The sequence below is a fragment of the Rhinolophus ferrumequinum genome, chromosome 18, assembly GCF_004115265.2.
Source record: "Rhinolophus ferrumequinum isolate MPI-CBG mRhiFer1 chromosome 18, mRhiFer1_v1.p, whole genome shotgun sequence".
NCBI classification, from domain to species: Eukaryota; Metazoa; Chordata; class Mammalia; order Chiroptera; family Rhinolophidae; genus Rhinolophus; species Rhinolophus ferrumequinum.
In genome coordinates, this window is record NC_046301.1 from 29,246,924 (window position 1) to 29,270,267 (window position 23,344).

General features: G+C 37.0%; 1 protein-coding gene across 1 annotated transcript in view; it reads left to right on the forward strand.

Annotated features, from left to right (window-relative positions):
* Positions 1-23,344, forward strand: part of ELP3 (elongator acetyltransferase complex subunit 3) — a 78,339-nt gene that overhangs the window by 16,964 nt on the left and 38,031 nt on the right. The window contains 3 exon segments of the mRNA XM_033134628.1: positions 2,835-2,989; positions 17,296-17,457; positions 19,998-20,124. Coding sequence (XP_032990519.1) covers positions 2,835-2,989; positions 17,296-17,457; positions 19,998-20,124 — 444 coding nt within the window.

The following is a 23,344-nucleotide window of genomic DNA, read 5'->3' on the forward strand; positions in this document are numbered from 1 at the left end:
AGAAAAAGAATTAAAATGGAGACAAGTAACCACCAGATGCAAAGTTCAAAACACTGCTTATAACGATGTCCAAAGATCTTAGGGAAAAGTTCAACAAAGAGATAGGAAACATAAAAATGGAGATAGAAAACATGAAAAAGAACCAGTCAGAAATAAAAAATATAACTGAAATGAAGAATACATTTGAGGAAATGAACAGTAGATTAGATGAAGCAGAGGATTAAATCAAAGATTTGGAAGATAAGGTAGCAGAAAACAATCAGAGCAACAAAAAGAAAAAAATCCAAAAAAATGAGGATAGTTTAAGGGGCCTCTGGGACAATATCAAGTGTGACAACATTCACATCGTAGGGATACCAGAAGGAAAAGAGAGAGAGCAAGGAATTGAAAACCTATTTGAAGAAATAATGACGGTAAACTTCCCTAACTTGGCAAAGGAAATAGACATACAAGCCCAGGAAGTGGAGTCCCAAACAAGATGACCCCAAAGAGGCCAACATCAACACACATCATAGTTAAAATGCCAAAGGTTAAAGACAAAGAGGGAATCCTAAATGCAGCAAGAGAAAAGGCAATCTGTTAACTACAAGGGAGCTCCCATGAGACTGTCAGCTGATTTCTCAACAGAAACTTTACAGGCCAAAAGGAATTGGCAGGAAATATTCAAAGTTATAAAAAGCAAGAACCTACATCCAAGATTAGTCTACCCAGCAAAGCTGGGAAGACTTTGATCATTTAGAATCAAAGGATAGATAAAGAGTTTCCCAGACAAGCAAAAGCTAAAGGAGTTCATCACCACCAAACCAGTATTACAGGGGATGTTAGAGGGACTTCTTTAAGGGAAAAAAATTTTAAATATGAATAATAAAATGGTAGTAACTACATATCTATCAATAATCACTTTAAATAAATTAAATGCTCCAATCAGAAGACATAGGCTGGCTGAATAGGTAAGAAAACAAGACCCTTAACAGGTGCTGCCTACAAATGACTTGAGATCGAAAGACACATACAAACCTAAAGTAAAGGGATGGAAAGAGATATTTCATGCGAATGGAAACGAAGGGGAAAAAAAACTGGTATAGCAATACTTATACCAGACAAAATGGACTTTAAAACGAAGTCTGTAATAAGAGGTGAAGGACCCAGTAATCCCACTTCTGGGTATTTATCTGAAGAAACCCAAAACACTAAATCAAAGGGACATGTGCATCCATATGTTCCTTACAGCGTTATTTACAATAGCCAAGATATGGAGGCAGCCTGGGTGTTCATCATTGGATGAATGGATAAAGAAGAGGTGGTACATATATACAATGGAGTATTACTCAACCATGAAAGGAATGAATCTTGCCATCTGCAACAACATGGATGAATCCAGAGGGTATTAGGCTGAGTGGAGTAAGACAGAGAAAGAGAAATGATTTCACTTAAGTGTGGAATCTAAACAAAAACAAGCAAAACAGGAACAAATTCATAGATACAGAGAACATTTTGAGGGTTCCCAGATGGTAGGGGGTTAGGGGGAATGGGTGAAAAGGGGAAAGGGATTAAGAAGTACAAATTGAAAGTTACAAAACAGCATAAGGAATATAGTCAACAATATTGTAATAACTATGTATGGTGTCAAATGTGTACTAGATTTATCGGGGTGATCACCTCATAAGTTATATAAATGTCTAATCACTATGCTGTATATGTGAAACTAATATAATGTTGCATATCAACTGTACTTGAAAAATAAAAAAATTAGGGGGGAAAAAAGTATTTTAGGGTCCTGTCAGGATATTTTGAAAAAGCTACCAGGATGATTTTGTTGTGTATCCCTTGTAAATCATAGATACAGAGTATTCTTTTAGTGTTGATATATATGTATATATGTGTGTGTGTATGTAGTTATAGACATATTTTTATGTATGTATGCATATGCATGTATTTATGCATATGTTTATATAATTATGTGTATAATACATACAGAAAGATGTATGTATAAATTGTTTGCCATTTTCAGAAACAAATATTTTTAAAGGTACCTTTTTTCCATATTAAATATACACATTCTTTACATAGTACATTAATTTGAGTTCATAATTTGGTAGCTACTTGACCCAGTTTTTCTTAAGCCTAAGATAGAGCAAGAAATTTAAATACTTGTTTTTAAAAATTAGAATCTTGGCTTATTGTAGTTGACAAAATCAAAGACCTATACTATTTCATCCCCTAGCAGTAGAGTCATAATATTTTATGAGTTATCAATTGGACTTTTTTTTTTTTCTGGAAAGCAGGCTTGAGGTACCACCTGTGCCCAGAATCTTCAGAATTGATTTAAAAGTTTAAAGTTTTCATTTAAACTGGTTTCTTAATTTTTGCTTCTAATCTAGTCTTCTTTTTCTTTCATTTGCATGAATTCCTGATTATGCTGCATTGCATACAATCAATCATCTTTGTCTCCAAGGCTAACCACAAAGTCTGGCCTAAAATACACGCTCCATAAGTAGTTACTTATTATATTACACATTGTATTATTATATCATATTTGCCTTTACTGCTTTTTAGTTTATATTCTATGTGTTTTTATATTTCCACTTAATTTTGTAGGTATTAACATTAAGCTTTTTTATTACGTTTAATTCTCACTCTCCTCATTTGAGCTATAATATTTTTTCTTTCAGACTCTGGAGTCTAGTTTTTAATTCACAGAATTTGCTAAATACGTTTAATTGCTTCTCATTTTTAAACGATACTGATGAAAACACTGCAAAATTTAGAAATTTGCAATACCTTTTAGGGTGGTTGACTGTATTTTCTAATGCAGATGAATTTATGTCTTTCAGTTGAAACAGCTTGGTCACAGCGTGGATAAAGTGGAGTTTATTGTGATGGGTGGAACATTTATGGCCCTTCCAGAAGAATACAGAGATTATTTTATTCGAAATTTACATGATGCATTGTCAGGACATACCTCCAACAATATTTACGAGGCAGTCAAGTAAGAAATCCTTGTTTTATCACATTCTCCAAAGTGGTTGTCAGTTTGTCCTCCTAGCAGCAGCCTGTGAGAATTCCTTCTGCTCTACATCCGCATTTTAATTCTTTTTTGGAGGGTGGAGGGGTGAGATGGGATTTCGTTATTTTTAAATTTTGCGTATTTTTGATGGGTTGTCAGGTTGAATACATTTTTCCCAGTTTGATTGAAAACTGTTGACACACAGCACTGCGTATATTAGGGTGTACGGCATAATGATTTGACATGTATGTATCACGCCGTGATTACCACAATAACTTTAGTTAACATCCATCATCTCATACGACCCTAGTTCTTGTAGTCACTTCTGTTTTGTGGGAAAGGATTTTCTTCATGGAAATAATCCTTTTTTTTTTTTTTTTTAAGAAGTATGGTTTGTTGACATTAATATTCTCAGAGAAAGAATGAAGATCGTTTCAGCCTTAGGCTGTTCTAAACTGCAGGGGTGGTTTTGATTGCGCTAGTTGAGTTTTCAACTAAGTATGGTCTTTTTTCTTGCACTCCCTCTCCTACTGCCTTTAGGCTTTGTTCTGGCTTCTCTTTTTATAACGGGGAAGGGGTCATAAAGCTAATTATAAGGTTGTTCAAATAGTGCCTCTCTTAGAGAGCTTTTTGCGGGGTGGTAGTAGGACCAAATTTTGAATGAACCTGGGGGTGTTTTTATTACTCAGTAATTAAAACAGTTCTTGGCACACGGTAGTCGTAAGTAAACGTGTGAATGAATTTTGAATGATCAATGTGTAAGTTGAATGTTGAGAGCCAAGGCTGCCTCTAGGAATTGGTGCTGGGACATCGTTTTGTGCTCTCCCTATTTCCCCCATCGTCGTCTTTTGTTCTCCTTTGGGTTTATAAAAATGAAAAAATAGAGAAGCTTTTTTATAAATTTAAATGTCAAGTGTAACTCAAGGGGCCAGTGTAAAGAGTTCATCACCGGGCGAGTGTGTATGGTAACCTACTTTGTTTGATTGCTTTAGAGAATGTGACAGGTTAATGCCATGTCTATGAATCGAGACTTGTAGCAACATCTGGCCAGTGTGATCGCTTCCTCCTACAGAGTCTTTAGTAGCAGGATGAGATGGTGACCATATTTTTATTGCTCATTCAGAACCTTAATCATTCATGGATATGAGTCATGCTTATTAGTAAAGTGCTAAAGTCTTTCAAACTTGAGAGGAGTCATGATGTAATCCAACTCATTCTTCTTAATAATCCTGAAAATCAAATGATAACTTAGAATAAAATGTAACTTGAAAAACAACCTTAATTAGTTCAAAGGCCCATGACGTTGGAATGGTAACAGTACCTCAGAGGGCTCCTGATTAAATTCATTCTACTCTGAGAATTCCCTAGCAGGATAATCAAGACCATTAAATGTTTTCTACCCACGCTTATATATTATATACTCTTTTCTCAGGGCAGCTATTCTTGTGTTGCGGACCTTTCATAGTAAGCGGAATTGAGCTATAAAAACATCTCGGACTTGCCTTGTGTTCCCCCATAAAAGTTTGCCACAGAGCTTTCAGTCTACACTTTGGGTATCCCAAGTCTTACATGCTAGGCCAACTGAAGATCTGCATCATGAATTTTTAGGATGCAGCTAGTTTGACATCTTCATCAATTGAAACTATAAACATTTTGCTTTATTCTTGTTAAGTTTTAGCTTTATCTTTTGCAGAAATGTTCTAATACCTAGTGCTGTGTGTAAGTTATCTGTGGTTGGGGCGAAAATGGAGTTTTACGTTACAACTGGCTAGCTTCAGATCACAATACGTTTGTAGAAAAAAGCCCTTTGGAGAAGAAAGCCTCTTTCTGTAGTGGACTAGACAAAGCCAGCAGCGCTGTTTTCTTTTTGTTCCTGAATTTACCTCAAGAGGGCAACAAACACTTCACTTTCAGATAAAAATTTACATAGGATTTGAGTCTTCATCGCATCAAATCTCATGCATGGCTCTTGGGAAGTAATAAAAGTACAATCTGGGAGCCATAAAACCATCCATAAATGTTACACTGAATCCTGCCAAGCCACATTTGACGTGTTTTGCTCTTTTCTCCTGGTCTCTGTGCTTTTATGAGCTAATATGGAAAAAAAAAAAAGCTGATTTGTGGCATCTTATTTGCTTTGTTGAGGTAAATTTTTACTACCAACTCCTTATTACAGAGTTGGTATTTGCTTTTTTAGGGAAACGTCATATAATTTGAAGAAATAGTAGTCTGGCTTGTACTACAGATCTAGAGATATAGAAAACTATTTTCAAAGGTTAACATCTTTGAAATAAAGAGCAGTACAGAGATACTATGTTTTCTTCAAATTTTTTGAATGAGACATTTACCTTCTTGTTCTCTGTATTATATTGCACAGAGGGTATTCGTGAAAACTGTGTGTGTTACCCAGTGTGGTTAACTTCTCAAGTGGAAAATGATGAATTTCACATTTCTTTCACTATTAGTTGATATTACTTGTTTTTGCTTGCTAACTACCCATATGTAATACTGACTTTCATTAGCTTAGTGGAAGTTTTCATTTCAAAGATTAATCATTTTTAATTAGGTTAAAAATTGTATATTACGACAGATGAATCAACAATGTTTAAGTTGTAAAGTCTTTGTTCAAATTAGGGTTAGCTGGTATGTGACCCTGTTTTGTTATCATGTGTCTCACATGATGAAAGTTTTGCTTTTTATTTAAAAGATTACAAGTTGGGGTAAGGAAAAAGCCTAAAAGGTGAACATGGTTATTATTTATGGCAAATTAGTAGGGAAAAGAATGTTGCATCCTTGCAGATGGAAAAATTGGAAAGCTGAGTGAATAGTTCAAGGACAAAGCAGGTATGGTTTCTGTAAAGGCTCATTAAATCAAGCAAAATGATAATCACTGATTTCTATCAGCTAGACTGAGACTCTTCAGTTGTCTCCAGAGAGCAGCAATTACTGGTGACTGTCGTCCTCTAAAAATCATAGCTCTGGAGATGAAAAGGACCTGCAGTGGGATCTGAGTCACGCATTCACCGGGATGCAAATGTTGCCAAATAACTCAGAACAACCTTTTAAAATAGTTTTATTCCTTTTTAATCAGCCCTGCCCAGAAGCAGTTTTACATTCAGTCTTTCCTGCTCCTTGGATGTTTTCACAAGATGTAATTTAAAAGGACAGTTAGCCATCAAGATGTGGGTGAGTCATACCTTCACCCTGTGGAATTAATTCATTTCAGTTCCTTCCTCTCCCCCTCCTACCCCAATCAATGACTTGGAATCCTCCAACTATGTTCTTATGTGTCTTAGAAAAGCTAGAATGCTAGGTAATTTTAGGTACCAGGCCCAGAGCACAGTTTCATAGACTTGCAGTTATGAAGAACGCAAAAGCCTAAGAAGGCCTGAAAGGGAATGTCTCCTGCCTTGCTGCGCTGGGCCTTATTTCTGGGAGACTTCAGAACCTCCTGCGTTTCTGTACTTTGGCTCGACTGCTCTCCCATACCTTACTTTATGTATTGACCACTTTTACTTCCTCCCTTGATCAACCAGATTTGCATGGTGATCAGGATCCTTAACATTGGCAATCCAACCTAAAAAATGGAAAGACTTTTCCTGTGAACACCACATGCCTGTGTTCTGCAGTACTTGCTTTATCACATATTTATTCAGCTATCCATTCCTCCATCCATCCATCAGCCCCTTTTTTTTCTCCAAGATGCGTTTCAAAGTAAGTCATAGACTTCAGTACACTTCTCCCCAACTGTCTCATCGTGCATGTCATTAACTAGTCTGCTGTTTGTGGTATTTTCTTTTGAAGTTAATATACATAGAATGAAATGCACAGATCTTAAGTGTACTATTATATTTGATGAGTTCTAACAATTACAATACCGGCGCTACAAAACCCTTTTAATATATACGAGGTCTGCCAAATAAGTTCATGAACTTGTTGCGATGATGTTGCTAAGCTTTTTTGATATCAGAGGGATTATTCATTATGAATTTGTACCAACTGGACAGTTAACCAAGTTTACTATTTGGAAGTGCTGAAAGGGCTGCGTGAAAAAGTTAGACGAAAATGACCTGAACTTTTCACCAATAATTCATGGCTCTTGCATCATGACAATGCACCAGCTCACACAGCACTGTCTGTGAGGGAGTTTTTAGCCACTAAACAAATAACTGTATTGGAACACCCTCCCTACTCACCTGATCTCGCCCCCAATGACTTCTTTCTTTACCTGAAGATAAAGGAAATCTTGAAAGGATGACATTTTGATGACATTCAGGACATCAAGGGTAATACGATGACAGCTCTGATGGCCATTCTAGACAAAGAGTTCCAAAATGGCTTTGAAGGTGCCAGTGCATAGCTTGCCAAGAGGAGTACTTTGAAGGTGACCGTAGTGACATTCAGCAGTGAGGTCTGGAGCACTTTCTGTGGCATGCGTTCGCGAACTTCATTGTCGGACCTCGTAAGGCATTACCATCATCCCAGAAAATTTCGCTGGGCCCCTTCCCAATAAATTCTCACCTACACCTCCCAGAGGCAGCCGTTCTTCTTTTCTCCCTTTTGTAGATTAGTGTTGCCCATTCTAGAACTTGATGTAAATGAAACCGTATAGAATATACAGGCATATGTCGGAGATACTGCAAGCTGGGTGTCAACCACTGCAGTAAAGTGCATAATATCGCAGTAAATCAAGTCATGAATTTTTTTGGTTTCCCCATGCATATGAAAGTTACTTTTGTACTGTACTGTAGTCTATTAAGTGCAATAGCGTTATATCTAAAAGACAGTGTACATACCTTAATTTAAAAATACTTGATTGCTAAGAAATGCTAAACATCATCTGAGCCTCTTAGAAAAATGGCACCGAGAGACCTACTCGAAGCAGTTTTGCCACAGACCTTCAATTTACAAAAAACAAATGCAGTATCTGCACAGCACAGTATACTGAAGTGCAATAAAACGAGGTCTGCCTGTACTCTTTTGTGTAAGGTTTCTTTCACTATGCATAATCTTTTGAGATTCATCAGTGATGTTGGTATTTCAGTAGTTGTTACCTTTTGAGCGCTGGGTAGTCTTCCATTGTTTGCACAGAGCACAGTTTGTTTATCCATTCTGTGGATGGACAGCTGGGCTGTTTCCAGTTTGTGGCCATTATGAATAAAACTTTAATAAACATACTTCTACAAGTCTTTTTTTGTGAATATATGTATTATTTTTCTCTGGTAATAACTAGGGGTGGATTTGCTACATCATACGTTTAGTTTTATAAGAAACTGCCAGGCGTTTTCCCCCAGTGGTGCCGTTTTTACTCCCAGCATTAATGTATGAGCATTCGGATGCACAGCCTCCCCAGCGTAGGGTGGTGGTGTCAGTCTTTAATGTTAGCCATTCTTCTGGGTGTGCAGTGGTGGTTTGTTGTTTTAATTTGCATTTTTTTGACGACTGATGATGTTGAGCGCTTTTTCTGTGTTTATGCATTCTGTATATATTTTTGTGAAGTGTCTGTTGAAATCTTTTGCCTGTTTTTTATTGGGCTGTTAGATACCTATCTGTCTGTCTGCTGGATACCAATCCTTTGTAAGATCTACATTTTGCAAATGTGAAAACCCAGTCTGTGGCTTGACAATTCATTATGTAAATGATAATCATGGAACCAGAGGTTTCTTTTATTTTGATGGAGGCCTGATTTAGCAATTTTTTTCTTTCATAGTTATTGCTTTCTGTATTGTCTGTAATAAACCTTTGCCTACTCCCAGAGCAAAAAGATATTCTCCGGTTTTCTTCTAGTTCTAGTTTTTATATTTAGCTCTCATATGTAGGCTTATAATCCATCTTGAATTAATTTTTATGTGTAGTGTGAGATAGGAGTCAATGTTTCTTTTTTCTCATAGATATTTAATTGTTTCAACATCACTTGTTTAAAAACTTTCCTTTCCCATTTAGATTATATCAGTGCCTTTGTCAAAAATCGATTGACTATAAATGTGGAACTGGGCTCTCTTCTGTTCCATTGATTAGTTTTTCAATCCTTATGACAGTGCCACACAGTCTTGATTACTGTAACTTTATAGTATATCTGGAAGTCAAGTAGTACAAATCTTCTAACTTTGTGATTGGTTTTTCAAGATTGCTATGGATATTATAAGTCCTTTGTATTTCTATATAAAGTTTAGAATTAGTTTGTCAATTTCTGTTTAAAAAAGTGTAATGAGATTGGGATTGTGTTAAAAATATAGAACAATTTGGAGAAAATTGACAATTTAACAACATTTAGCCTTCTAATCCATGAACATAGTTTGTCTCCTCATTTACTTAGGTGTATTTTAATTTCTCTTAGCAATCGTCAGTGTAGAGATTTTGTACGCTTTTTGTTAAATTTATTCCAAAATATTTTTGTTTGTTGATGCTATAGTCAATGAAATTTTAAAATTTCATTTTCAAATTGTTTACAGCTAGTATAGTCATCCCTTGGTATTCACAGAGGATTGGTTCCAGGACTCCCCGACCCCCACCCCAGATGACAAAATCCATGGATGCTCAAGTCCCTTATGTAAAATGGCATAGTATTTGCATATAACCTACACACATTTTCCCCATATACTTTAAATCATCTTTCCCATATACTTACAATACCTAATACAATGTAAATGCTATATAAATAGTTATACTGTATTGTTTAGGGAATAACAAGGAAAAAAAAAAAGTCTGTACATGTTCAGTACAGATGCACCCAGTAACCACCAAAGGGCTAACTACATAGTACATGTCAACAACATAACTTTTTTTTTTCCTCCAAATATGTTCCATCCGTGGATGTGGAACCTGCGGATACGGAGGGCCAACTATATACAGAGGATGCCAAAAAACTGTATACACATTTTAAGAAAGAAAAATTGTATTAAAGTTGTAATCCAATGAATAACGCTAGCATTCATTTGATTAATGCCATCTTTTGAGCAAACATCATACTACATACACATTGCTACATAATTCAATTCAACTTTGAAGAGTAATACATAGATAACATCTCTTAAAATGTGTGTGCATTTTTTTGGCACCCCCGGTATAGATACACAATGGATTTTTGTATAGTAATCTTATATGACTTTATTAAATTCACTGTTTAGTTCTAAAAGTTGTTTATGTAAATCTGCTAGGATTTTCTTCACAATCATATAATAGGCAAATACAGTGTGTTTTAATTTTTCCTTTTGGATTTGCCTGCCTTTCTTTTTCTTGCCTATTGTAATGGCTGGGACATTCAGAACAGTGTTAAATAGAAGTGGTAAGAGTGGGCCTCTTTGTCTTTTACCAATAATACAGGAAAAACACTTAATATTTTAATATAAGTACACTGTTACTTTTGGGGTTTTCTGTAGATAGCTTTATTAGATTGAAGAAGTTTTCCGAGAAGTTTTGTTAACTCAATTATCTGATGGCTTCACTGCATCTAAGTCACATGATTTCTCTGCATCTGTTTAAATAGTCACATGATTTTCCTCCTTTATTCTGACAATGTAGACTACTTTGATTTTTTTAAAGAGTTAAACTAACCTTACATTCCTAGGGTAAACACTATTTAGTCATAATGTATTATCCTTTTTATATATCACTAGGTTCAACTTGCTAATACCTTGTAAAGCATTTTGTGTCTGTTCACGAGGGGTGGTGGTCTATAATTTCCTTGATTGTAGTTTCTTTGTCATGTTTTGGTATTTGTGTTATGCTGGCCCCATAAAACAAGTTGGGAAGTATTCTGTTTTCTGAAAGAGTTCATATAAAATGAAAGTTATTTCTTCCATAAATGTTTGCTAGAACTCACCAGTAAAACTATCCAAGGCTGGAGTTTTCTTTATGGGAGGGTTTTGGATGATGCATTCAATCCTCTAATAGATACAGGAATATTCAGATTTTCTGTTTCATCTCTGTCCATTTTGGTAAGTTATATTTCTCAAGGAATTTGTCTATTTCATCCAAGTTGTCAGACTTTCTGGTATTAAGTTGTTCGTGATATTCCCTATTATGCTTTCAATGTCTGTAGGATAGTAGTGACCACACCTCTTTCAATCCTGATATTGATAGTCTGTAGTCTCTCTTTTCTTCTTGACTAATTAGAGGTTTATCAATTTTGTTCCTTTTTTGAGAATCAACTTTTGGTGGTGTTTATGTCCTCTACATTGATTTCTGGTTTTATTTATTTATTATTATCTTCTACCTTCTTTGGATTTACTTTGCTCTTTTTCTACAACTTAAGTAAGGAATAGAAGCTTGGCTGTCATTACAGACCTTTTTTTCTTTTCTAATGTAAGTTTTACAGTTTTAAGTTTTTCTCTAAGCACTGCTTTAGTTGAATCCCACATATTTTGGTATATTGTACTTCAATTATTCAATTCAAAATATTTTCTAAAACCTTTATATTTCAAACCACAGAGTATATAGAAAGGGGTTGTTTAATTCCCAAATACATGGGGTTTTTCTTGATATCTTATTGTTACTGATTTCTAATTCCATTTTGGTCAGAGAGGGTCTGGTCTATTATGTATGATTTCAGTTTTTTTGAAGTTTTTTATTTAAGACTTGTGGCCTAGCATATTTGATCTCTCTTGGTAAACATACTATGTGTATTTACAAGAATGTGTATTCTGCAGTTGTTGGATGTAATGTTCTATAAATATCAGTTAAATCAAGGTGATTTATATTATTGCTCAGATTGTCTTTGGATTTTTTTTTTTTTGTCTACTCTGTCAGTTGCTAAAAGAGGGATTAATATCCAACTACAGTTGAAGAACTATCTATTTCTCCTTCAGTTATATTAATTATTTATTTTGAAGAACTGTTAATAGGTGCATATGAACTTATGATTGTTATGTTCTCCCGATGTATGAGCTTTTTAAATCATTATGAAATTACCTTTTTATTGTTATGAAATGTCCTTTATCTCTGGTATTGAAGTTTCCTTTATTTGATGTTAATTTAGCCATTACAGCCTTTGTGTGCTTATAGTTTTCCCTATATATTATCTTTTTCCATGCATTTACTTTCCACCCATGTGTGTCTATATTGATAGTGGGTTTCTTGTAGACAGCGATCTATAGTAGTTGAGTCTTGTGGTGTTTTTTTTTTTTAATCTTCATCCATTTTCACAATAGCTGCCTTTTAATTGTCTGTTAACAATTAATATAATTATTGATACAATTGGATTTTCATCTACCAGTTTAATAACCCCCTCACTTTGGTTTTCAGTAGCCATGAATAATAATTTTAGTGAATACATTTTTGTATAACGCATTTTTTTCCTACATTCTTTAATAGGGAATGTCTTCTTGACAGCATAGAAGGTATTTAGTACATGTTGTTAAATGAATGCAGTGGAAAGAGCTATGCATTCAGTCAGGAGACCTAGGTTCCAGACTTCTGTTATTTTACATTATGACCAGATTTAAGCCACTTATTCGTCCTGTTTTTAGTTTCCTCACCTATAAAAATGGGGAGGTAGGACTAGATTATCTTTAAAATTATTGTTTTCTCTGACATTCTGTGATTTGAAGGTTTTGATTGGAATGAGAATTTTTTTCTAAGATGTGTTCGCAAGTTATTTTTCAGGTAGCAGTCCTCCCTGACAAAACTGTTCCATAATGCACATATACTGGGGGTGCCAAAAAAATGCATACACATGACTTGTATTCATCTTTTGTTATCGGTATATATGGAATATTACAATTTTAATACAGTTTCTTCCTTTCTTAAAATGTGTATACATGTTTTTGTCACCCTCTGTATATATGTGTATGTATACATGTTTTACATTTGAATGTAAAGATAATATTAAAAGAATGTGTAGTAACTTATTTTTTTTCTTTTCTATTAATAATGTGTTGCTGTTCTTCAACTGTCTGATTAGGAGTATAAAATTGTAGCATTCTTGTCAGCCGTTGGGAGTATTAAAACCTAAAATGTTATGGGTTGTTTTTCGTGTATCTTAAACCCTGTCAACTACCTTGCTAGGGAGCAAGGGCCTCTGATTAGTCTCTAAAATGCAATGTCACCAGGTTAGTTTTTCATCAGTAGTACCCATTTAAAAATCAAAATTCTGTTCCCGTTTCCTCAGCTCGTATTGGCAGAACCCTATTGTGTTATAGACCTTCTTGACATAACTGCCTAATCCAGGAAGTAAACTTGACCACCATCTCAAAAAAAAGGAGGGGGCAAGAATAGTTATTTTTAAATCCTCAAGCACACCAGACACCCAGCTCAATCATTTTTAAGTCTAGAATATCTGAACAGCATAGTGCAGAACATAAAATTTTATTGAGGTATTTTCCAGATATGAGTATAGAAAAAAAAATTTTTTTCTGTGCTGCTACTACTGAGGAATTACACCAAAAACCCTAGGTGGTGTTGAGCATTTCAGACAAATCTTTGGCTGTCCAAAGGAGTTTGTAAAATCTACTTACTCATTTTGGGACTAAAGATACAGAAGAGTTTGTACATCGTGACTAATGACAATTAGTACTTCATCTACGTAGCATTATTTTTTACTTTGCAATTTGGTGTGAGCAGGATGAGTTTGAGTTAGAGGTGTGTCCGTGCAGGAAACTTCATAACCCTTTCAGGAATTTGGGCCCAGAGCTCCAGTGACATTTCGCATTGTACTAGACTAAGGCCCATCCAGCTTCATTAATGACAGGCGTTAAAAGCAGACGCAGCATATTGATAGTAATGAGAACTGGGTTTTGATACCGCCCCCTTCTTGGAGTGGATCAAGAAACAGTTTCCAGAAGGTAATAAAGAGACTGTAACATTCGGTGTGCTGTCTTCCTTGTCCCCTAGGTTGGGACACTTAGTGCAAGAAGACAGTGAGTAATAATAGAGATCATTTTTATAGGTCACTTTCTTCCTTTCGGAAATAGGAGAGTGCTTCCCAAGAAATAATCTGTATCCATTTTTATTGCTGCCACTTCTAGCGCTGTGTAGTTTTATTTCCTGCAGAACACCTGGCCTAGTGCTAAGCACCTTCTGGGGTTACTGTTTGCAAGAGGAAAGATAACCAGTAGAACGGTCTAGAGGCTGCTGTGGGAGTGAGGAGAGACCTCCTGTGACCCCAGTTATGCCTGCTTCATGTATTCTCATATTTGTATTTTTTCATATCGAAGGAGAGTTGTTAGAGTTGAAGCCCCTAAGCAGTTACCTCGAAATGCATTCGAGCCTGCTGCCTTCCAGGAGCTTCCTGTCAAGATGGGGAGACAGACACATCCACAGAGAACAAGGCAACCTGTTGTCATAGTACGGGCAAGGTGCTTTGGGCAGGGGAGCACAGAGTTCTTCCTGCGGTGCTGGGAAGGTGTCATAGGAGGGGAAATGTATTTGGGCTGTGTTTTGAAGGCTGGGTAGCACTTGGTGTTTGTTTGCTTTTAAATTCCTAGGTTATTGTTTGATTTCCCCCACCCCCTATAAAAAAAATGCTGTCAACATGTTATTGGCTTAAATTAGGCTTTGCACAGAACATAGGCATCTTTTAATAGTTGGTGCCTGATCCTGTGGCATACAAAAAAGGGTAGGATTCAGCCTAGCCCCATGCTGCTGGAGTACAGGCTCTTTTAAGATGACCCTGTACTACCCCAAAAACAGCAGTGAAATTGGAATCAGAAGACCCCTGACTTTGTCTCTTAGAAGCTTATGATCAGGGTAGGAAAATATTTGGTACATTTCCTGGATGCCCAGGAACTTAAGATGTCTGTGGTTCCTGGAAGGTGTGGGAGTTGAACTAGGTATGAAAAGAGCGTCGTGCTATTGGATGGCTGTCTAAATGACATGAAGGGTGACAGCAGGCCATAAAATGTCAGCTCACATGTTTTACTTAGATGAGTTGAAAGTCTGTGCACTATTTGCATATTAAGGAACAATTATTGATATCTTTACATCTCTGATTCGGTGACATATAGGACTAAATACAGCATTAACAAAAGATTCTAAGAAAAATACAGAGACCTTATACTTTGTTCTTTAAGAAAATACTCCATTGTTTTTGACGTATAAATTTGATAAGAATTTCTACTTATTGCTTTTCAGATGAAATACAGTTCTGAAAACGATAGTGGTAAAACCCTTTTTAAAATAAACTACTGGCTTTTAAAAACTTGAATTATTTTTTTATTTCTCCATTTCTGCTCCTGCAAAAGGAAATGATGTTTCCACCCAGAGGAAAGATTGTTTTTGAAATGGAGTTAAATTATTGTTTGAGAGTAAGATTTGCCTCTATATCCTATACTATATTCTGTCTACTTTTGAAGAGACCTTATCATCATTGCAGCAGCTTCCTCTATCTGTCTTGGCTGGGCCTTTGACGATCTGTGCAATAGAAAGATTAGGTAGTGAATTTTCTCTTTCCTCTAGACAAATTCCCGTTTGTGCGGTTGCCTACCCTCTCATTTTTTTCCCAGTGGAGCAAGGTTCTGTTGTACTGCTGAGCTTGCTAACTTAATGGCTTCTTTTAAGAAAGACTGTAGGCTTTATAAAAATATTGATAAATAGGAAGGTTTGTGATACGGTTTTGGAATGCCTGATTCTAAGATGTTCTCATTTACTTTCTTAAATATACTCATTTAGAGTTTTCTGCTTTTTGTTTTTTGATCAATTTTCGTGCAGTTTGCTTTCTCCATAATATATGTTTGGTTTAATTTTAAAAATAATGGTTTTTCCCAAATACAATAATTGATATTTAAAGAAAGTGAGTTACATTTATCCTATGGCATTATGTACTTCTGTTACTGCATGCTTCGGTACCCACCTATTTGAGAGGCATGAGACTTTCTGATTAGATTGTTTCAGAGAAGTCACAATGATTTAGTATCCTTTCTTAGGCAAAATTTGATAAAATCTGAGCCCCTTTTCTGTCTTGTAATTCATCTTATAGTAACTTTGGACTAGTTGTTTACCTTTAGTCTTGTTGCTTCTGTAATTCTATACAAAACCTTATGGACTACAGTAATAAACAGTACAAAAAAAGTTTGAATGTCTAAAATGAAAGACTTCAGAATTAGTCCTCCAATTCTGTGGTTCTTAAATGAATAATTATTAACATTAAATAAGTCAGTTTTTATAGACTGTTAATAAGGAATATGTCTAAAGGAGTAGTCACAAATGATGGAGGCTTTTATGATTTTTGCTTTTCAAGAAAGAGGTACGAACTTCTTTGGGAAGAAGGAAATTAAATGACAAAAAAGGTTTCCCTCACATTCCCCAAAGTATTGAGAAAGTTGAAGGGTGGACCATGAAGAATGGTTGGGCTCTAGGACATTAGAGAAGTTGAAAAGGAGAGATCGGATGTCTAAAGCTGAATTGTCTAAGTCTGATAAAATGAAATATAAAGCAAAGGTTTTGAAGCCAGACAGACCCAACTTCAAGTCCTGGGTTTTCTGAGCTCTGTACCCAGACAAAGTATTTAATCCCTTTGAACTTCAGTGTCTTCATCTGTACAATGGAGATTGTAAGACAGACTTCATAGAGCTGATGGGAGCATCCAGTACGCATGGAGTATATAGCCCAGGGCTTGGCCACAGTGGCGTCTGTCAATATTAGTTCCTATCCGCTCACGTCTGCGGCCCCCTTAGCAAGTCATTTTACTTCTCTGGGTTTTGGCCAGCACTAAGGCCATTAACTCAAACAGCTTGAATCGAAAGTGGTACTCACTACTCTGATATCTGGTTTAAGATTCCTAATTTTGTAAATCACTGCGAAGATGAATAGGCTTGGCAGAAAGACCTTTTTTGTATGTAGAAGACATTTCATCCAAATTATTCCTATGATCATTATGCAGTCCCCCTCCCTTTTTTCCTTTTATTTAACATGACAAAAATATAGAGTGGGAAATAAGTAATGCAGATACTTTTCACTTACATGAAAAACCATTGCTAGGAATTGCAAAATAGGATTTTCACAGTTGAAATCACAGCTTTCAAAGAGATTATGGTTGCCGCCTGCTGCAGGAGAATAATGATGGTAATGATCACATTACTGTCTGCTGGTTTGGTCACGTCAGTCCTGTGAGGCACAGGTACTGTTGTTCTCGTTTGCAGATAATGAAACCAAAGCAGAGAGCTTGTTAATAGCGTGCCTGTTTGTGTAGTTAGGAAGTAGCGGAGCCAGGATTTGAACTCAGACAGTCTGGCTCTGGAGCCCGTGCTCTTAACCACTGTCTTACACTGGGAGGGCAAAGAGGGGACAGTTCTTTAAATGGGAGCAAATACCCCCAAACTGGCAGGTTGTTCACTTTCAGATTTTCTCTACAGGTATTCTGAGAGGAGCCTCACAAAGTGTATTGGAATTACTATTGAGACTAGACCTGATTATTGCATGAAGCGGCATTTAAGTGACATGTTGACCTATGGCTGTACAAGGCTGGAGATTGGCGTACAGAGTGTCTACGAAGACGTGGCCAGAGATACCAACAGGTAAAATTATCTTGCACAAGCCTTCCTCTACTCCCACCAATTATATCTTCATAGTCATTTTTCCTTCCGTACTACCACTCTTAGAGAAATATAGGTATTCCTCCTTTCAGAGTCATTCTTCTCTCTGTGCTCTTACTTCTATCCTCTTTCCTTGATTTTCAGTCTGTCTTGACTGGCTCTTCTCCAGTAACCTATAAACACGCTCATATCTCTTCTAGTCTTGTCATAAACAGCCTTTTCCAGATGGAAAGCCGAAGGCAAGGCTCATGGTCAGTAGCTTAAAACAGGAGAGAAGGCAAAGAAGAATGGGAACAAAGAAAAGGGTTTGAACAAGAAGAGAGTCAGGGTGAGATTGAAGACATTAGTTTTTGTGAAGCGATGCCAGTTGGCAGGGTAGAGAGCAAGGCTGAGGCAGTGGGTATAAACTTTGAGAAATCTGGGCATGTAAGGAAGGAAAGAAATTGGGGTCGATAGAGCCATGTGAAGTTCTCTTCCTTCTAGAAATATATCACTGAGTTGAGGAGAAAAGATACACACAAAAGGTTAGCTGTATAAGGAACTTTATGATTAACTGGTAAATTAGTGAAAAACAACAGACTTCAGGAGTTTATTAGGCAGCAGAGATCCCTGACCTAGATGGTCAAGGCAGGCTTCAGGGCGTAGCTGGGTGCTGAGTCGGACCTTAAAGGCTACTTGCTTTGATAGGATTTGGGTAGACATGATTGGGGTTGTGCGAGGAGAGGGAAGTAAAGGGAAACATCCACGGTCACCATCTGAGACCCAGCCAAGAAGCATGCCAGGCTAAGGAGAGGGGAGTCTTTCCTTTAGGTGGCAGAGACCTACTGAATATTTTTTGAGCACAGGGAAGAAGCTGATGGGTATCAGGCCTGAGAAAGATGAACCTAAACAGAATGCTTTCTGGTAGGGGAAGACGCGAACCAGGACCCCGTAATCAAGGGCTGTGCGACAGAGGTACCTGGGGGTGAAAAGTGTCTCTCGAAAGTCAAGGAAGCTTTTTGAAGAAAATAACATCTAACTTACAGGACGCATACGAGTTAGGTGGGGGGAGAGGAAAATTGTTTCAGGCAGAAAGAAAAATACGAAACTGCTGAGGATGGGAGCACACAGCAAGCACATTTCGGGAATTGGAGTGGTTTCCTTTGATGAGAGGGTAGAGCCTGAGGTAGGTAGGAGGGTGGTAAGAGGTGAGGCTGAAGAGGTAGGCAGACCAAGCTCAGAAGTCAGCCCAAGGAGTTAGGGCTTTAATCCAAGGACAAGCTGGAAGCTAGGTTGTGATACGAGCATATCTCCATTTTAGAAAGAGCACTTTATGGGGATCACAGTATGGAGCTGGATTAAGAAGAATGAGCTAGAAGGAAGACCAGTTCAGAGGCTGTTGCAGTAATTTAAGCAAGAAATGATGTCCTGAAAAGAAGGGAATGACAGCGTTTGGTGGCTGAGTGGGAATGAGGGTAAGAGAGAATGGGAATTAGAGGGGCTTAGGGGGAAGATGAGTTTCATTTTAGATACACTGGGTTTTAGGTAACTCGCAGGACAACCTGTTGAAGGTTGCTTTAGAGCAAGGCTGTCTGTCCAACAGAACATTCTGCGATGATTGAAATGTTTTATACCTGCACTGTCCGATATGATAGTACAACTGAGGAACTGAATTTTTCATTTTAATTAAATAGACATGTGACTAACCACCTGTCCTAGTGAGTGCTGTAGTGTACAGTGACACCGTAGAGTCCTGATATTTGGGCGTGGTGTCAGGAGAGAGGCCTAGTCCTCTCACCTAGGACGTCACTAGCATCCAGAGAGAGCGGGATGAAGTCCGTGGTTTCTAGGGTGGCTTTTGTGGTGAGTGGGAACATCTTGGTGAAAGGACTGACACAGCGCTTCAGTCTTCAGGAGCCACAGACTCTTATTAGGGCTTGCTTCCTGCATGAATGGGGCGCTAGAATGTTGGAATGATTTATCCAGTTGCCCCCAAATGATGCTGCCTTGTCACTAAATCATTCTCTCTTATTTTTTTTAAGTGAAATGAATCCTCTTAAAAATCCACCAGAGTGAAATTTATTTTGTATATACATGTGTGTGTTCTCTCCTCTCTCTCTGTCTTTCTGTCTCTCACTCTGTCTGTCTCTGTCTCCCCCTCCCCCCACCCCCAAATATTTCAAAAGATTGTAAAAGGAAAGAGCATAACGCTATGCTGTTACTGCATGGTTTTGAGCTCATGATCCTGGTTTTGGACTTAGATATTTACATTAGTAAGCTTATTTTGGCTGATGATGCTCAGCCAAATAATTTTAGTGTCAGAACTTTGAGTAGGTACATAAGGGAATTTCTGAGAAAGACCTCAGAAGTAAAAATGATTGACTTCCAGGCGTTCTCAGAGGCGGAGATATAAAAATGACTTCCTGAGATTTCTTTTCCCCAACCATATTCTTTGTTTCATGTCTCAGAGAGCGTCTCTTCTGTTCCTTGTGTTAACGTTGCCCATTTATTTGTGTAACAGGTAGTGGGTTTTCTTTCCTCAGGGGCCACACTGTGAAAGCAGTATGTGAGTCATTTCACCTGGCCAAAGATTCTGGTTTCAAAGTTGTGTCTCATATGATGCCTGATCTGCCCAATGTGGGGCTAGAGAGAGACATCGAACAGTTCACAGTAAGTGTTACCGTAAACCGGGCTCATTTGAAAAGCTTCTGTGTGCTGCTTCTACCCTCGCTGTTCTTTTGATTATTTACTGTTGATTTTTTTCCTCGTTATGAAAACAATGCTCTCTCATTATAGAATAGTAGAAACACAGTAGAGAAAGAGGAGTCGCTCACAGCCCCAGCACCAAACAAAACCCTAACATTTCAACAGACACCCTTCCAGGATTTTGCTATGTTTAGGCTTTTTGGGGGGAGGTGGTTTATACATATATATACACAGAAGACACACTTACATATATGATAGGTAATTATGTCAGTAGCTTTTTCACTTAACATTATAACAAGGATTTATTCATGTCACAGCCTGGTCTCTGTTAAAATGTTAACATATTCAAATGTCTGCTTAATTTCCATTGAATAAATATGTAATACTTCGCGTAATCACTTTCTAAATTTTTTAAAATTAAATATATTACCAGTTTTGATATTGTAAATAGCACTGCAGGCATCTTTTGGGAATTGGGTGTTTTAGTCCTCTGACCAATTACTCTATTGGATATGAATATTTTTAATATTAATTTATATGAACATCTATAGGTAAGGACATCATGGAATTATTCAAATAGCCAATAAACCTATGTGTTTTTTTTTAACACAATATTCTTCGTATTCCTAATCCTATATTTTTTATTTCTTAATCCTATTATGTATATCTTTTGTTTTCACTCTGGAATATTTTAGGCAATTCTGTATCCCATATGTAGTGCAATTTCACAGTGGTATATCTTAGCAAAAATTTTTAAATGTGCTAGATATTGAAGGACCCTGTCATCTGGGAAATTTCTTTGTACTGCAGGGGTCCCTTGGTACCCTCCCTTGGTGGATTGGTTCAAGGAATTCCACTGGATAACATAATCCGCAATTGCTCAAATCAATTATATAAAATGGTGTGGCATTTGTATATAACCTACACACATCCTCTCATGTATTTTAAATCATCTCTAGATTACTTACAATACTTAATACAGTGTAAATGCTATGTAAATAGTTGTTATACTATATTTTTTAGGGAATAATGACAAGAAAAAGGAGTCTCTGTGTGTTCAGTACAGATGCAGCCATCATAGGCCTAACTACATAGTACATATCAGTAACAATGTAATGGTGTTTTTGTTTGTTTGTTTTTATTTACAAATATTTTCAATCCACAAATGCAGAATCCTCAGATACAAAGGGCTGACTACTGGATAATTTTCATCCTTGCATTCTTTGTGTTCTCGTTCTAAAACTCCTATTAAACAAATGTTGGATCTCCCAGATTAATCATCTAATATTCTTACCTTTTCTAGTTTTCATCTGCTTTCTTTCCTGCTTTCTTATTATTATCTAATCTTTATCTTTCAATCTTTCTAGTAAATGTTTTCATTTTTGTTATAGTTTTGATTTCCTAGAGTTCTTTCTTATAGTATTCTGGCTGTTTGATGTTCTTGTTTTATGGATATAATACATCTTTTCTTATCTCTCTGAAGGACTAATATAGTTGGGTGTTTTTTTTTTAAGTTTTATTTTTCTTTATGCAATGCCCCAATTTCCCTCCAGGTTCCTTTTTTTTTCTTTTTGTTTTGCCCTTTATATTTGCCCTTTTTTTTTCTTTTTGTTTTGTCCTTTTTGGTCTGCCCTTTATATTCTTGGCTTTCCCCAAGTTTTTGGTGATCCTTAACCAAGTCATCCTTTGAAACCGAGGGGCTGAAAAACCAGATCGCCAGCTCTGTGGCTACCTGCTGGTATGCCTCACTGAAGGATGTTCATGTAATACGCTCTCCTTTCTTTAGGGAATTCCCAAATTTCAGTACTCTTATTTAGGGCCATTTGATCCAGCAGTGAACTCTGCAGCTTCCTGGTTGGGGGTGGGTAGTGTGAAGGTCACAGGAAATTGGCTGTTGGTGTCCAGGGAGCAGGACAGAGAGTCCCCAGTCAGTGTGCTGGCTTTCACTTAGTCTCCCTGTTTTCACTCTTGATCCTCACCCAGGACTTCCTTTGTACCTGGAATCTCAGAGTCCAGCAGCTTTCCATTTCTCCAAGGAACAAACAGCAGGTGTCTGCCTGTAGGAAGTGAGAGGGATAAAGCCCTCCATGTACAGATTTGATCCAGTGCTCTCTTCCATCCTGCCCAGTTAGTTCCTGGTACTTGTGGTCTATGAGCCTTTCCGGGACTTGGGTGTGACTGAGCCGGCCTTTTTTTGGTATCTATCCCATTTTGCAGATACTTTGTTTGCAGTTTTCTTCACTTGCAAAATCATTTACCAGTCTTCTATTTTCTGTCTTCCAAAAATTTATTGCCATCACTTGTTCACCTTCTGTCTCCTCTGATGTTCTTTGTTCTTCTGGAGTTACACCTTAAAAAAAATTATTTCCTGTTGTTTTAGTATGTCTTGGGAGGGAAAGAAAAACAGATTTTAATTCTCTGTTTATCCAGAAGTCCAGAACTAATTTCATCTATCGTCATTCTTATAAAAGGAGCATATCAGCCCATCTGTCTCCTAAATGTATTATATAAGTACCAGAAGTACTTTTCGGAAATCCATGTTCCAATGGATTCAAACTAGGTAGAGAATGACTTGCCTTACGTGCTCTTTGTTGATGGCTATAGAACATTTATTCAAGACCTGATGAACCTTTAATATATAAATGTCATAGGGAAAATTATACACAATTACAGAAGAATATCTGTAAGACCAAATGGTGCACAAAGAATACAGCATTTAAGAATATGACAGAAATCAATGAGAAAGAAAAACAAGTCTATAGTTGTATCTCTTTGAAAAGCAAGTTATACAATGGAAAGCTCTGTACATAGCACAAGATAAAAAGCATATTTACAATTCACAAAATATGTAGCTGGCCGTATAGATGTTAAATCCCAGGTGGGGGTGAGACAGAACTGTATGAGTCCCCCTTCATTCTTCCATCACTTACCACGCAAAATCAAGATAAGAACAAATTAGCAGTGCAAAGTCATGGAAAGGAGAATGGCTGGTGTCTCCTTGCTATATCCCAAATAAAGAAATAAGGCAGCCAGCTGGGATGATATAGCACAGGAAATGACCACGTCAGAGCAGATGAATTAGATGTATTGCTCAGTGTCCAGATAACAAATGGACAGTGTGTATCCCAGGTTCGGAATGGTGCCAGTTGGCCTGAGGACAAAATAGTCATATTCAGGGATCAGT